The following is a 14,575-nucleotide window of genomic DNA, read 5'->3' as shown; positions in this document are numbered from 1 at the left end:
TTTAGTTTTTATTTCTATCAATGTTTTACATGGATATAGTTTCAGGAATCAAACAGTTTTAAAAGGCTTCTTAGGACAACCCAAAATTTCCCCTATTCCCTTTCCCAGAACGCTGCCTTCAATATCAGGTGAGGAGGAGAGGAGTTTAGAGAGTAAGGATTGGCAATGAGTGTCTCAGAAAGAAACCTCTGAAATCAACATGTGGAAATGTGTTGGAGAGTGAAGGAATGAAGTTTGATTAATTGTCAGGATTAACGGGCAATAGCAAAGGCTTGGTCAGTCATCAGGCTAGTGTTATGATAAGTAAAATTATGTCCTTAAATGAAAATAGGCTTTGATGAGATGGAAGTGGAGATTCAAACTGTTAAAACAGAGGAAGACCAAGACCCCAGAACAGACAGAGCCCATAAGGAGACAGAAAATGAGAAACCAGAAAGAAGCCGAGAGTCTACCATTCATACAGCTCATCAATTCCTCATGGACACGATCTTCCAGGTAGTAAAACTCACAAATTACTGCATTGTGTTAATAAATTAACAAAATAACATTTTAAATTACTTTTAAATCTTTGTCTTTAGAACTTTATGGAACATGTGGTTGTTGAGGGGTTTCATGTTCTTATTCAAAATTTTTAGGAATACTATTGGTATGATAGGTGTTCTTCAAGCACATGATACTGTTCCAACAGTTAATCACAGGGTCTCAGTGCCCTGACCTGTCTGTGATGGTGGGTCTGGTCCTTGGCCTCTGGGACTCACATCCCACTTTTCTAACCATCCTTGTGTAAGGAACCTTCAGGACAATTAAGTTTGTGATGGTTAAGTAAAAAATCTTTGGCTTAGTGCCTATATTTATGAAGAGCTATTTAATTAAGTTCTTGAGCTAAGAGTCTGACTTATTTGATTAATCAGATAACATTTTCATTATTGATGACTTAAGGGTGTTTGGGTTTTGTTTTGCTAGAGTGGCTTTATAAATGTTAAAAGTTTTCTTTATCCATATTGTCTCTGTAAGAGGGAAGTAGAATGCTTGTCTGGCATCTTCTCATTGTGCCACTGTATTTGCTGAATTATCTCAGGAGCATTTGACTATGTACTTTGAGTTCATACTGTAGGGTGGAAGGCAGCCAGTGATACTAAGTTGGCAATTCCAACCTGGGCCACCTCTTATCTATGGCTTTTTCTTCTTAGCCCTTTTTAAAAGATGTCAATGAGCTAAGACAGGAGCTGGAGAGACAGCTGGAAATGTGGCAGCCACATGAATCTGAAAATCCAGAAGAAGTAAGTCACTGTTTTTTTCGTAAAATATCTCGACTTTTTTTGTTTAACACATAGCAAACTTAATAGGTTCTTAGCAATTACCTTAGTAAAAAGGACCAGGCATATGGAGAATATAATTACAATCCTAAAGCCTACATCTGTCCATCAGTTTCTGCCTGCTTTGCTGCTAGATCTATAGCTTAATTAAAACAGAAATTGGTGTGCTTAATTCCTTTAATTTCTGTTGCTGGCTCTGTAATGGATGTAATAGTTGTGACAGAGGTTGAAAAACTGTGTAAGAGTCTATGCTGTGCCATCCTGAGAAGAGGCCAGCTAGATCATTGCTGGCTGACTTAACGTGGTAGTGTGGATTAACCAGCAGTTTTATTTTTATTTATTTTTATTTTATTATTATTTTTTGAGATGGAGTCTCACTCTTGTTACCCAGGCTGGAGTGCAGTGATATGATCTCGGCTCACTGCAACCTCCACCTCCTGGGTTCAAGTGATTCTCCTGCCTCAGCCTACTAAGTAGCTGGGACTACAGGTGCATGCCACCATGTCCAGCTAATTTTTATATTTTTTTAGTAGAGATGGGGTTTCACTATGTTAGCCAGGCTGGTCTTGAACTCCTGACCTCGTGATCTGCCCGTTTTGGCCTCCCAGAGTGCTGGGGTTACAGGCGTGAGCCATCGTCCCCGGCCTGCAGTTTTATTTTAAATGACTTTGCATCCTAAATTTACTGTATTATGTACACATTTCACTTTTATATCTATTGTCATAATCACTCCCACCACCTATATGTATTGAGTGCTCTGCCACAGTTGGTAGAAAAATCATGGGGCTTTGTGTTGAGTGTATTGCTGGAGGGATTTGTACTTAGCATTTTTACTTTTTTTTTTTCTTTTTTTTTTTTTCTGTGAGACGGAGTCTTGCTCTGTCGCCCAGGCTGGAGTGCAATGGCGCGATCTCGGCTCACTGCAACCTCTGCCTCCCAGGTTCAAGCAATTCTTGTGCCTCGGCCTCCTCAGTAGCTGGGGTTACAGGCACTTGCTACCACGCCCGGCTAATTTTTTTGTATTTTAGTAGAGATGGGGTTTCACCATGTTGGCCAGGCTGGTCTCAAACTTCAGGTGATCACCTGCCTTGGTCTCCCAAAGTGCTGAGATTACCTGCGTGAACCACCATAGCCCACCCACTTTTACTTTTGAAACATGACTGAGAATCCACCAATAAGTAGCTGGATCTGCTGGTGCCAAAATTACCCATTCACATCTCCCTCCCCATATGAAAGGTGCACGTTTTACTCTTTGTAGGTGACATGAGTAAGGCATTGATTTGGTCATGAATTCCAATAATTAACTGCCTTGTTTCATTCTTTCTCACTTAGAAGGGTGGGTTGAAGGAGAGACTTTTCTTCTTTTTCTTTTTCTTTTTCTTTTTTTTAATTTTTAATTAATTTTTTTGAGACGGAGTCTCACTCTGTCACCGAGGCTGGAGTGCTGTGGCGTGATCTTGACCCACTGCAAGCTCTGCCTCCTGGGTTCAAGCGATTCTCCTGCCTCAGCCATCCAAGTAGCTGAGATTACAGGTGCCCACCCCCACGTCCAGCTAATTTTTTGTATTTTTAGTAGAGACAAGGTTTCACCATGTTGGCCAGGCTGGTCTCGAACTCCTGGCCTCAAGTGATCCTCCCACCTTGGCCTCCCAAAGTGCTGGGATTACCAGCCATTAGCCACCGCCTCCGGCTGGAAGGAGAGACATTTTTAATCAAGTAAATTACATGGTAGCTTGCTGGGAGAAGATTTAAAGTGCTTCTGTTGAGAAAGTTCATGCAGGTCATTTTCTACCACTTTGCTTAAGGCCTGCATCTTGCTAGAAGACTTGGTTGGCTCTGACATTCTGAGGGTAACTTACATTTTGTTGTTGTCACAGGAGAAGGTTGCCGCTGAGATGTGGCAGAGTTACCTGATCCTAACAGCACCTCTTTCACAACGGTTATGTGAAGAGCTTCGTCTCATATTAGAGCCTACCCAGGCAGCCAAGCTGAAGTAAGTCTTCGTGATTCTGTTGAACTCAGCAGCTAACCATTCATAGTGCCAGCTTCTAGGTTGCCTCTTCTGCTGTACGGGCACCAGTATGCTGTTCCTTACCCTGTTTTCCTATTACTATCTCGCACAAAAGTTTCTGGGTGTCTGCATTGATCACCTTGTTACATGTTGAGTTATTCACTTGCTACAGGTGTTAACTCACCTAGATCTTTTCAAAGATGTCCAAAATCATTCATATTTAGTGTATTTTTTCTTAATTTTTAAAAATGTGTCTGGAAGGACCTAATTATTATTGCCACATACAAGTCCAGTTTTTCTGGCTAGAGGTCAAGAAGATCCTGAACTTAGTCCTCAATTGACGGAAACACTTCTATGTACCAGGTTCCTAGTTACTTGGTATTGGTTTTAAGGTATTATTAATGTGATTTTTGTCCTTAATAAAAATTCTCAGGAATTAAAAGTTGTTAACTAATTTTTGCCCCTGTTTGAATAAATAGAGGAGACTATCGAACTGGGAAACGACTGAACATACGGAAAGTCATTCCATATATTGCTAGTCAATTTCGGAAAGACAAGATTTGGCTTCGAAGGACCAAGCCCAGTAAACGCCAGTATCAGATTTGTTTGGCTATCGATGACTCTTCTAGTATGGTAGACAACCATACCAAGCAGGTAAGGAAGAGAAATGTAGTGGCGGTTTGATAGGAAATTAACATCAAACCATGTTCCTTGGGCCGCCAAAATGGATTTTGAAATACCTGTTAGGCCTGTTTTGAGAATGTGATAACCATCTTTGATAAGACCTAAGATTTAAAGAGTTCAAAAGGGCAATTTTAGGATGTCTCAGATGTGTTAGTTTCTTACTGTTGTAGGTCTTTTAAGTTGTTTTGTTTCTTGACCCTGCTGTTTGTTCTTAACTGTCTAGTTGCAGAATAAGTAAACCTGATAGTGCTTATTTTGCAGAAAATGCAACAATGTACTGTTTAAAAAAATCAGTTTTCAGATATTACTGCATAGTCTTAAATAGTTTAAGTATGTATCTAGGATACATTTCTTTTATGTCTGAAATTATCCAGAGTTACTGTTCTATCAGTGCTAATATTAAGTTTAGGAGCCTGAATAGAAAACTTATACCACCATTACAGATGCCAAAGAGTGTTTGTTTTGGGCAGTGATGCATGGGCTAATGAGCAACCTAAAATTTGTATGTTTTGCTGGAAAAAGTGTAGCCTCTGAACCTGGGTTCGTATCCCAGCTCCATTTATTAACATGTGACTTTGGGCAACTTATTTCTTATGTATCGGTTTCATCTTCTGAAAAGTGAGGAATATATATATATATATATATATTTACATATATGTTATATATATATATATTTACAAGCACACACAGAACAGTAATAACCTCATACTTGCAGAATTGTTATGAAGATTAAATGAAATAATAGATGTAGAATACTCAGCTGTTCTTTTGTCATATTGCAAATGGTAATGAAATTTTCTGATATGGTTATACAGTCTGATCTGACTACATATATATAAATGGATTTTAAATTAGTTTTTAAAATTTGTTACCTACAAGAGGTTACTCTTTATGTAGGTCCAAAAAATAAGAAAGAAAAATTCATGGACCATATTTCTCAAGGTCTTTTTTTTTTTTTTTTTTTTTTTTTAAAGACAGGGTCTCGCTCTCTTGCTTAGGCTGGAGTGCAGTGGCATGATCATAGCTCACTGTGGCCTCAACCTTCTGGGCTTAAGCAGTATAGTCCTCCCACCCACTTCAGCCTCCTGAGTAGCTGGGACCATACGTGTGTGTCAACATGCCTGGCTACATGTTTTTTGTTTTTGTTTTTGTTTTTTTTTTTGAAGACAGGATTTCACTCTGTTGCCCAGGCCCAGGTGGCTCACTGTAGCCTCAACTTTCCTGGGCTCAGGTGATCCTCCTACCTCAGCCTCCAAGTAGCTGGGACCACAGATGTGGGATCTTGCTGTGTTGCCTGGGCTGCTCTTGAACTCCTGGACTTCAAGTGATCCTCCCTCCTTGGCCTCCCAAAGTGCTGGGATTACAGGTGTGAGCCACCATGCCTGGCCCTCAAGGTCACTTTTTATTCGATGTCTGCAGGAGACCATTCCTATCAGTGTAATGGATTCTAGGTTTCAACATTTGTGGTACCAGGCCACCAAAGCCTCAGGGTTTGTTGTGACTAGAATAGCCTTATTCATGTTATTCCTCTACTTGTCGAACAAAAAAAATAATGTTTTCTTTGGGAATCTTGATGCAAAAAATAGTCGAGAGGCTCTGGTTTAGAGGATATTCTGATTCCTGATGTCATTAACTTTTAATTCACAGCTTGCATTTGAATCTTTGGCTGTGATTGGAAATGCTCTAACCCTCCTAGAAGTGGGTCAGATTGCAGTGTGTAGGTAAGGTTGCTTTGTAATTTCATTGTGAAAACTTTTCATAACCTGTTTGGTTATTTTGATCACACAGCAAAAAAATAACTCCTGTTGTATTTGGTTTTCCTTCCCCAAGTTTTGGAGAATCTGTAAAGCTGTTACACCCATTTCATGAGCAGTTCAGTGATTACTCTGGGTCCCAGATTCTACGTCTCTGCAAATTCCAACAAAAGAAAACCAAGATTGCTCAGGTAAGAGGATGAAATAAAATGTCTTCTGCAGAGTTATTTTTAAACTGGTGTAGGTAGGAGGGAGAACAATTTTTATTTTTGAGACAGGGTCTCGTTCTGTCACCCAGACTAGAGTACAATGGCACCATCATAGCTCACTATAACTTTGAACTCCCGGGCTCAAGCAGTCCTCTTGCCTCATAGCTAGGACTACCTAGTAGCTAGGACTACAGGCACGTGCTACCATGTCTGGCTGATTTTTTTTTTGTATGGACATGGTCTCACTTTGTTGCCCAGGCTGGTCTAAAATTCCTGTGTTCAAGTGATCCTCCCTTCTTGGCCTCCCGAATTGTTGGGATTACCACCATGCTGGGCTAAGAACCCCCCCTCCATCCCTTGCAGTATTAGGACAGGGATAGTCCTAAATCTCAGCCTGGGTACCACTGGAATAGAAGCTTCCTTGGCATCCATTATAAAACAAGGTGTGACTTCTTTTTCTCACTTCCTCAGAGATCACTTGACTTTGCATCATTGGTTTTCTAGCTCCCTGCTTGTTTTTCTGAGTAGTTTGGAACATTCTGCAAAAACAAACCCATCTCCCATACACTTATCAGGTGGGCCAAGACCTATTTTTCTCCCTCATTAAGCTTAGAGAAGAAATGATATGAAATAAAGCCAGTGACTTACTCAGGAGAACACAAGTTCAAAACAGAGCATGAGATCATATTTCTCCTGGGTCCTGCTCTGATTCAGTTTGCTTTTTCTAGGCTGCCCTGGACATTCTGTATTTTCTTGCCTTCTCTTTTGCTCAGTTGTTTTCTTTTCTTGAAAGAAGACACTGTTTGGTTTATTTGAGCGACTTATTGATTTCTTATGCCCCAGAGAAGCACTTCTTTTACTTTGGGGTATCTTCCAGAACTCTAGTGGGTTATATGTTAGAGAAACGTCTCACCTGTGCTTGAGAAGGCCTGTGTCATCTAGGCATAGTGGCTCACACTTGTAATCCCAGCACTTTGGGAGGCTGAGGTGGGAGGACTGCTTGAGGCCAGGGATTCAAAACCAGCCTTGTCAACATAGATCTCATTTCTACAAAAGATAAAAATAATTATCCGGGTGTGGTGGCACATACCTGTAATCCTAGTTACTTGGTGGCAGGCTGAGGCAGAGCCCAGGAATTGAGGCTGCAGTGAGGTGAGATCGTGCCACTACACTCCAGCCTGGGTGACACAGATCCTCTCTCAAAAAATAATAAAACAGAATGTCTGTATCCAAGGATCCTCCTTTTTTAACTACATGTGGCCAGAAGGGACAGTTAGTTGATGGTCTATAAACCTGAGGTGGTTATCTGATAATCACTTCAGTGTCAGAAGTACTATCAGTCTCTCTGACAATGGGAAGAGCATTTACATAGTTTTGTAATTGTCTGTTTCTGGTTCCGATTTAGTTTCTAGAGTCTGTTGCCAGCATGTTTGCAGCCGCTCAGCAGCTCTCACAGAACATCAGTCCAGGTGAGCTGCATGCCTTCCTCTTCCTAAACAAAACGCTTTCTTGTACTCTGTAATTCCCAAGCTGCCTGCTTCAGCTCAATGCCCCGTCACTGTGTTTTAACAGGTGTGCTCCACAGGAAAAGACATAAATCGATGGAGCTGATTTTTACTTATTTATTCATTCAGAAATTTTTTTTGAACCTGTACTCATGAGGCTTATAACCAATGCGGGATCTAGACACTAACTATTTGATAAGAGTTCAGATTTGTGAGAGAAAGGAGCAAAGTGTGTGGAATTAAATATAAAGACTACAGTTGACCCTTGAATACCATAGGTTTGTCTGTACTGCTCAGGTCTATTTACACATGGAGTTTTTCCAACCAAAAGTGGATTGAAAATTCAGCATTTGAGGGATGTGAAACCTGAGTATATGGAGGGCCAACTTTTCATGTATGTGGGTTCTCCAGGGCCATCTCTGGACTTGAATATGTGTGTATTCTGGTATACTGGGGGTGAGGGGTGTGTCCTGAAACCAGTCCCCTTCGAGTACTGTATTCTCTAATATTTTAATGACAGAGGAGAGTAGAGAAGGACATAATTTAACAGCCAGCTAATCCAACCACATTTACTTTGGGGGCTTGAAACATGCCATTTCTTTAGTTCTTTCCAAAAATCTCTCAGTGTTCTCAGTGTATCATGCAGAAGCTTCAGATTTTGATGGATGCAAGTTATTCACACCTCTCAACATTTGCGAAAACAGCCCACCCTCAACTCAAGTACTATATAATCTTTAGCTGGAAACACTATGTAGCAAAAATTTTAAAACATTTTATTCAGTGTTTATGGTTCCTTTCTATTTGGTTTTGTTTAAACAAGTCAAATTTCAAGGGGAAAAAAATACAGAAATTGGGTACAAGGAATTAACAGAAGTCTAAAGGTGATTATATGTGGTGACTGAAATTTGGAAGACACAGTTCCAGATTTCTGATTTGGCTACTTTCTTCTCATGCCCTACTCAGTACTATCATTTTTAAAGTTTACAGCCATAAAACTAGTGTTTTAATTCTCATCTACAGTATGTTGCTCTACAATTGAAGTTGAGCAGAATTTAACATTTCCTGAAACACTGTTGAGAAATTCTGCTATACTGACAGAAGTGTACTTAGTATCCCTTATTATGCCTTGTCTCTGACTCAGGCATTCTAAGGGATAGATCTCATCAGAGGTCCCTTAGGTTTGTGCCCAGAATTCATCAGCTTTAGAAGTCTGTTTAGCTTTAATAGTACAGACTAAGTCTACATTAATTTGTCCTACTTTGGGTAGTTGTGAATTATTAAAAATGGCTGATCATTTTACTCCCTTGCTTCCTCTTATATGGTCTACAGAAATTGCACAACTCCTCCTGGTAGTCTCTGATGGGCGAGGCCTCTTCCTTGAGGGCAAAGAAAGAGTCCTGGCAGCGGTTCAGGCTGCCCGGAATGCGAACATCTTTGTCATCTTTGTTGTATTGGACAATCCCAGTTCACGGGTGAGTGACTACTAAAAGCCACCTTTTCTGGAGATAAAGTGGGGATTCCCTTCAACCTGTTCAATCTGAAATATGGCCTGGATCACTCAGTCATACTGAGAACTCCCAGCATTCATGATATTCTGTCAAGTACCATTGTAGGCACTTGTATTTTCTCTGTTAATCTTTGCAGTAAGTCAGTGAGGTAGGGATCATTATTCCCACTTTACACTGAAGGAACTGAAACACATAGTGGTTATAGGTAATGAGTGGGAGAGTCAAGATTCAGAATGACCATCCTCTGTGGGTCATCATTGCCCTCTATGCACAGTCAGTGCAGGTATTGCAGCTTTGATAATGGGTACTGACCACTTTGAAAGGGAGATCAGGTGTTTGCACACTGACTTATGTCTCAGCAGCCCTCCTCACAGCAAGAAGCATCAGTCGTCTTAGTGAAATATGCCTACAGGGCAGTTCTGTTCCAGGGAAGCACTGTCTCTGCGAGTCACATTAAGGCCTTGATAGGAAGGTAAAGATTTAGTGTGAATGATTCCAAGTGGATGGTGGGGAGACACCACTGTAGGGAAAGTAGATTTTCCTATCTGTCCCTTTTCCTTTTTTTCAGTGTCCATCCTCCTGGAAGGGGTACTCAGAAAGACATCTACCTCCTTCTTGGTAGAGTTCTGAAAATTGTTTTACTTAGTAATAAAAGCTAGGTTCATATGCAGGAATAAGACACAGCAGATGTAAAAGTTGTTAGCAAAAGAGATCACAGAAGAGCTAGCTAAGGATGCTGGTTTAATCGCTGCCTCCCCATTTCATGATGTCTTTTGTTGACAGGATTCTATCTTGGACATTAAAGTACCGATATTTAAAGGACCTGGAGAGATGCCTGAAATCCGATCCTACATGGAAGAGTTCCCATTCCCATACTATATCATTCTTCGAGATGTAAACGCACTTCCTGAGACACTCAGCGATGCCCTCAGACAGTGGTTTGAGTTGGTGACAGCCTCTGACCACCCATAGAACAGAAAGAGGAGTCCAAAGTGAGACTTAACCATGCTCAGAAGGTCACATTGCTTACCCAGGTGCTCCATTTTGGACAACTACAAAAAAATTTTATTGTAATATTTTTATTTTATATAACGTGATCTTACAGCCTAGAGAACACACTCTGACTCCTGGCTTTGTCTGGGCTAAGGTTTTTATACCAAACCTGGAAGCAGCAGCAGGTGCCTGAACTCGTAACTAGAGAAGAGTTATCCTTCTTCCCTCCCTCAGAAGCCCTGACCTGGATGGAGGTCATACCCCACTGTTGGAGCCCAGCTGCCTGTTTTCTTTTGCAGGGGATCTGGGCACCTGTGCCTTGAGGAGATGCTGCCAGGAGCATGGGACTCTGACAGTCCTTTGTATAAAGGACTAAAGGGAGCTGCCCTTTTGACCCTGCTCTAAGCTCTGCCTTGCCAAGCCCACAGTGTGTACCCAAAAGCTGTCAAGTGGCCGAGACAGCTGCAGTTTCTGGAGAGTATGAGGTTGTGTTTTCTTATTGTGAAAGGAATTACCTTCTCTTAGAGGGTAAGAAGAATGTGGTGTGTGTGTGTTCTCATAAAACAACCGGACATTATAGGAGCCCAAGTCATCCATAAAAACGATCCTTGGGCTGTGTAAAAACGAAGTGGCTTTTCAGTATCCTCTTTCACACTTGCTGCTTCGGGAGACTATGCAATGATGGGAAGGTGACTGCCCCTTTATTTCATTCAGTGCCATGGTCCCTGTTGTTGTTGTAATTTATTTGTTTAGTTCATTTTTTTTTCTTAATGATTAAGGGGAAGAGTCATTCCTCACACTGCTTTCAAGCTGGACTAAGCCAGTCTCATTCTGGGAAAGAAATGCCGTGTCCAGAACTCAGCAGCTCCAGTCAAAAGAAACTGATTTTTAGACAGTTTTTTCTTGGCCAGAAAGCAGTGCTTGAATACTTGAAACTGTGTGCTCTGTTCTACTTAATGTTCTGTCAGAATGTTCTTTTGTAGGCAATATGTCATGATGTAATCATCTATCTCCTTGTCTGTTTCCAAGTTACACTGTGAAGTCTGCCACCCTTTTGAGGTGGTCATCAAAGACACAGATTCCCTGTTGTTTAACCAAGTGTCCCAAAGCATGGACCTGAAGTTATATCATTATTTTTTATTCTAAAAAGCTATGCAGCTTATATTCTGAAAACTATTAAAACATATACCACTGTTTATGTAATTTGTGACTATTCTTAATGGAAGATGACAGGATTGTAAAAGGTACGCTAGGGGACTGATCTTCTCTGCTGGATCAGTCAGCTGTTACTAGTTTATGCTGTGCTAACATGACCTTCCAACTTCAATGTTGCTTTTACTACAAGGGTTGATTTATCATTTGCATTTATGTCCATGGTAGACTGAGCTATAATATACTGGCTTTGCAGCAGAATGAAAAGGGTGAGTTGGTGGAGCCTTGTAAGGAGGCTTCTAAAAATTCTCCATAAATGATGTTGCATCCATTCACATTTCATTGGCTAAAGCTCTCTACAGGGCAGGCAGTTTACTCATCCAGTAGGGTTGAGTCTGGGAGGGAAGGACACCAATATTATGACAGTGCTGCAATCTATTATATCTGCCTTTGGAAGCTCCATCTTAGACCTCCCAAACTGGTGTGGCCAGAGTGATTCTCTTGGCCCTGGGTTAGCTCATGAGATCACGGACAGTAGGAATTCCAGGAAGCAGGAACCCAACAGTGCCATTTTCAACTTGTGCTGCCAACAGGGCTTGCAGGAGTAGTGATACATTAATCTGCCATGTTGATAGTTGACATTTGTGCCATCCTGCCCATCCCCCTGGCCTCGGCCAAGTAGGTAACTTCTGATATTTAAGCAATGGACAGCAGAACACAAAAGTCCTCCATGCTGTCTTAAAAATCTCACTTTGGGGCTGGGTGCGGTGGCTCACGCCTATAATCCTACTACTTTGGGAGGCCGAGGTGGGTGGATCATTTGAGGTTAGGAGTTTGAGACCAGCCTGGCCAATATGGTGGAAACCCCATCTCTACTAGAAATACAAAAAATGAGCTGGGCATGGTGACGCGCACCCATAATCCCAAGCTACTAGGGAGGCTGAGGCAGGAGAACTTGAACCAGGAGGCGGAGGTTGCAGTGAACTGAGATTGTGCCACTGCACTCCAGCCTGGGCAACAGAGCAAGACAACAACAACAATAAAATCTCACTTTGGACAACTTGACCACTCCCGTGGCCTCCAGACTGAAGCAAAAGGACTGTAAAATTCTCCATTCAAGGGTCCAGGAAGTGTACTCTTTGGTATTCTCAATTATATTCAGACATCTGCTGGGGCTGTACTTAGGCAACAGACTCTTCAAATGCATTACATCCAAAATGTGACTCTGTTCTCTAATTCACCTATCCCAAACCCATTCCTTCAACATTCCCCATCTGGGATGACCACTCCAACAGCTGCCCTGTTTACAAACTTGGGACTTAACCTATACATCTGCTTTGCTTCCTTCTCCATCTCTATCTATACCCCAATCAAATTAATCATCTTGTCCAGTCAGGCTTCTGGACATCCTATCCTATCCCATCCCTCCCCCTCCCACCACTCCACTGTGACTGGGGCTCTTTTCATCTCTAGCAGGGACTACTTCAATGGTATCCTGACCAGTAACTTCTCTTTGCTTGCTTCACTTCATTGCTATTCACAACATCCAAGATCTTTCTAAAAGTTATCTAGCTGAAAATCCCTTCAAAGCTCTCCCTTGTGAAGAGGGTAATATTCAAGCTGCTTCATGTGACCTATGAGGCTCTTGCTTGATTCTCCTGTCCCTTCTCTCCCAGCATCCCTGCCAGTGTTTCCATGTATTGTCTGGAATCCTCTTAGTGATTCTGCGTTTCTGCCAAATACCTATCTCAGACAAGCCCTCCAGGAAGAATAATTTCCCACAGTATGAACTGCAACATTATTTGTTAGCACTATATTGAACTTAGAGGTTTTTCTGTCCAAAGCACGAGTCTTTGAGCAAGGAGCGTATATGACTTATAACATTACCAGTGTCTAGCATGAGTGAGTTTTTTTTTTTTTTTTTTTTTTGAAACAGAGCTTTGCTCTTGTTGCCCAGGCTGGAGTGCAATGGTGTAATCTCAGCTCATTGCAACCCCCATCTCCCGGGTTCAAGCGATTCTCCTGCCTCAGCCTCCCAAGTAGCTGGGACCACAGGCGTGAGCCACCAGTCCCGGCTAATTTTTTGTATTTTAGTAGAGACAAGGTTTCACCATGTTGGTCAGGCTGGTCTCGAACTCTTGACCTCAGGTGATCCACCCACCTTGGTATCCCAAAGTGTTGGGATTATAGGCGTGAGTCACCACGCCCGGTCTGAGTGTTTCTTGATGGGAAGAAGAAATAATGTAAAAGTGTCTTCTCACATATTAATGAATAGATTCAACACTATTTCAAAATTCCAATCAAGATCACAAGATGATTTGGAGGGAAATGATACAAAAGGTTATGGAGAACAGTACTAATGAATTTTTTACAAGAAACTAAAGTCCTGCCAAATAATAACATACATATAAAACAAAAATTAAAAACCCTAAGATGAAACAATTCTGGACAGATTACTCAGACACTAAAAAATTTATCAGAGTCAAAAAGGCATCCATTACATAAAGCCCCGAAAAAGGAATAAGTTATGTAATAAATGGTATTGCTACAGCTTAACATCTAGAAAAGAACGTAGATCCACATGATGCTATAAACCAAAGTAAATTCTAGATGGAGTCAATATTTTGAAAAAATGAAAGATTTAAAAAAATGAATTACAAAGGTCTGAATGGGAAATGAAAAGCCTCAAAAGGCACAAAAATACATGATTGCATAAAGTTTATGTATGTATGTATAAATGACAAAAACAAAATATAGAGCCCATACAAAAGAAAAGTTCTCATAAACGGACCCAAGTCATGAACAATTCACAAAATCAGTATAATTTTAAAAGGCAAGGGGTATTTAACTTCACTCCTTTTAAAAAGTTAGTTAACTATTACAGCTAATGTATTAGACAAAATTTGATATATATATTATTGATAAGATGGTCATGCAGTTAGCATCATTCATACAATGCCTGGTAAAGTTCAAAAGAACCAATGATTAGAGTTCTTACATGTGCCAGGACCTGTTCTCAGTACATTAGAGATACACAACTGAGGTAGATGCTGTATTTCATTTTACAGGGGAGGTTAACAGGCCAGGAGAGGGGAAATAGCCAGAACATAGCTAGGAATAGGGAGCCCCAGGATGCCAACAGGCGAGGCAGGCAAGTCCCCAGTAAACTAAAAATTGAATGAAATTTTTGGTTTTATTTTAATTCGATACAACACTACTTGGAAAATTAATATAGCAAAGATTCGCTAACTCCACTTCTGGTGATTTAACCTGAAGGTGTGTGGTGTGTAGTGTGGGAAAGATAAAACAGCTATGAGGAAATAAAAGCAAAAGCCTGAGGCTTAGGGATGTTAGGCTCCTCGTTATTAGTGATGAAAGTGCTTAAGACTGCAGTGGAGCAGCCATTCAGAAGCTTTGTTTCAAAGGATCATGAAGACCACCGC

At 41.0% G+C, this 14,575-nt stretch overlaps 1 protein-coding gene across 2 annotated transcripts in view; it reads left to right on the top strand.

Annotated features, from left to right (window-relative positions):
• MDN1 (midasin AAA ATPase 1) overlaps window positions 1-11,176 on the top strand; it is a 186,687-nt gene extending 175,511 nt beyond the window's left edge. For both annotated transcript variants that reach the window (XM_050789524.1, XM_050789523.1), the window contains exons 94-102: window positions 332-495; window positions 1,191-1,280; window positions 3,194-3,309; window positions 3,807-3,981; window positions 5,659-5,732; window positions 5,842-5,956; window positions 7,380-7,443; window positions 8,809-8,951; window positions 9,771-11,176. In XM_050789524.1, the coding sequence (XP_050645481.1) occupies window positions 332-495; window positions 1,191-1,280; window positions 3,194-3,309; window positions 3,807-3,981; window positions 5,659-5,732; window positions 5,842-5,956; window positions 7,380-7,443; window positions 8,809-8,951; window positions 9,771-9,959 (1,130 nt within the window). In that variant the 3' untranslated portion in view covers window positions 9,960-11,176. The remainder of the gene's footprint in view (window positions 1-331; window positions 496-1,190; window positions 1,281-3,193; window positions 3,310-3,806; window positions 3,982-5,658; window positions 5,733-5,841; window positions 5,957-7,379; window positions 7,444-8,808; window positions 8,952-9,770) is intronic.
• The last annotated feature ends 3,399 nt before the right edge of the window (window positions 11,177-14,575 follow it).

This window comes from Macaca thibetana, chromosome 4 (assembly GCF_024542745.1).
Source record: "Macaca thibetana thibetana isolate TM-01 chromosome 4, ASM2454274v1, whole genome shotgun sequence".
Classification (NCBI taxonomy): domain Eukaryota; kingdom Metazoa; phylum Chordata; class Mammalia; order Primates; family Cercopithecidae; genus Macaca; species Macaca thibetana.
This window is presented reverse-complemented; position numbering and strand designations above follow the sequence as displayed.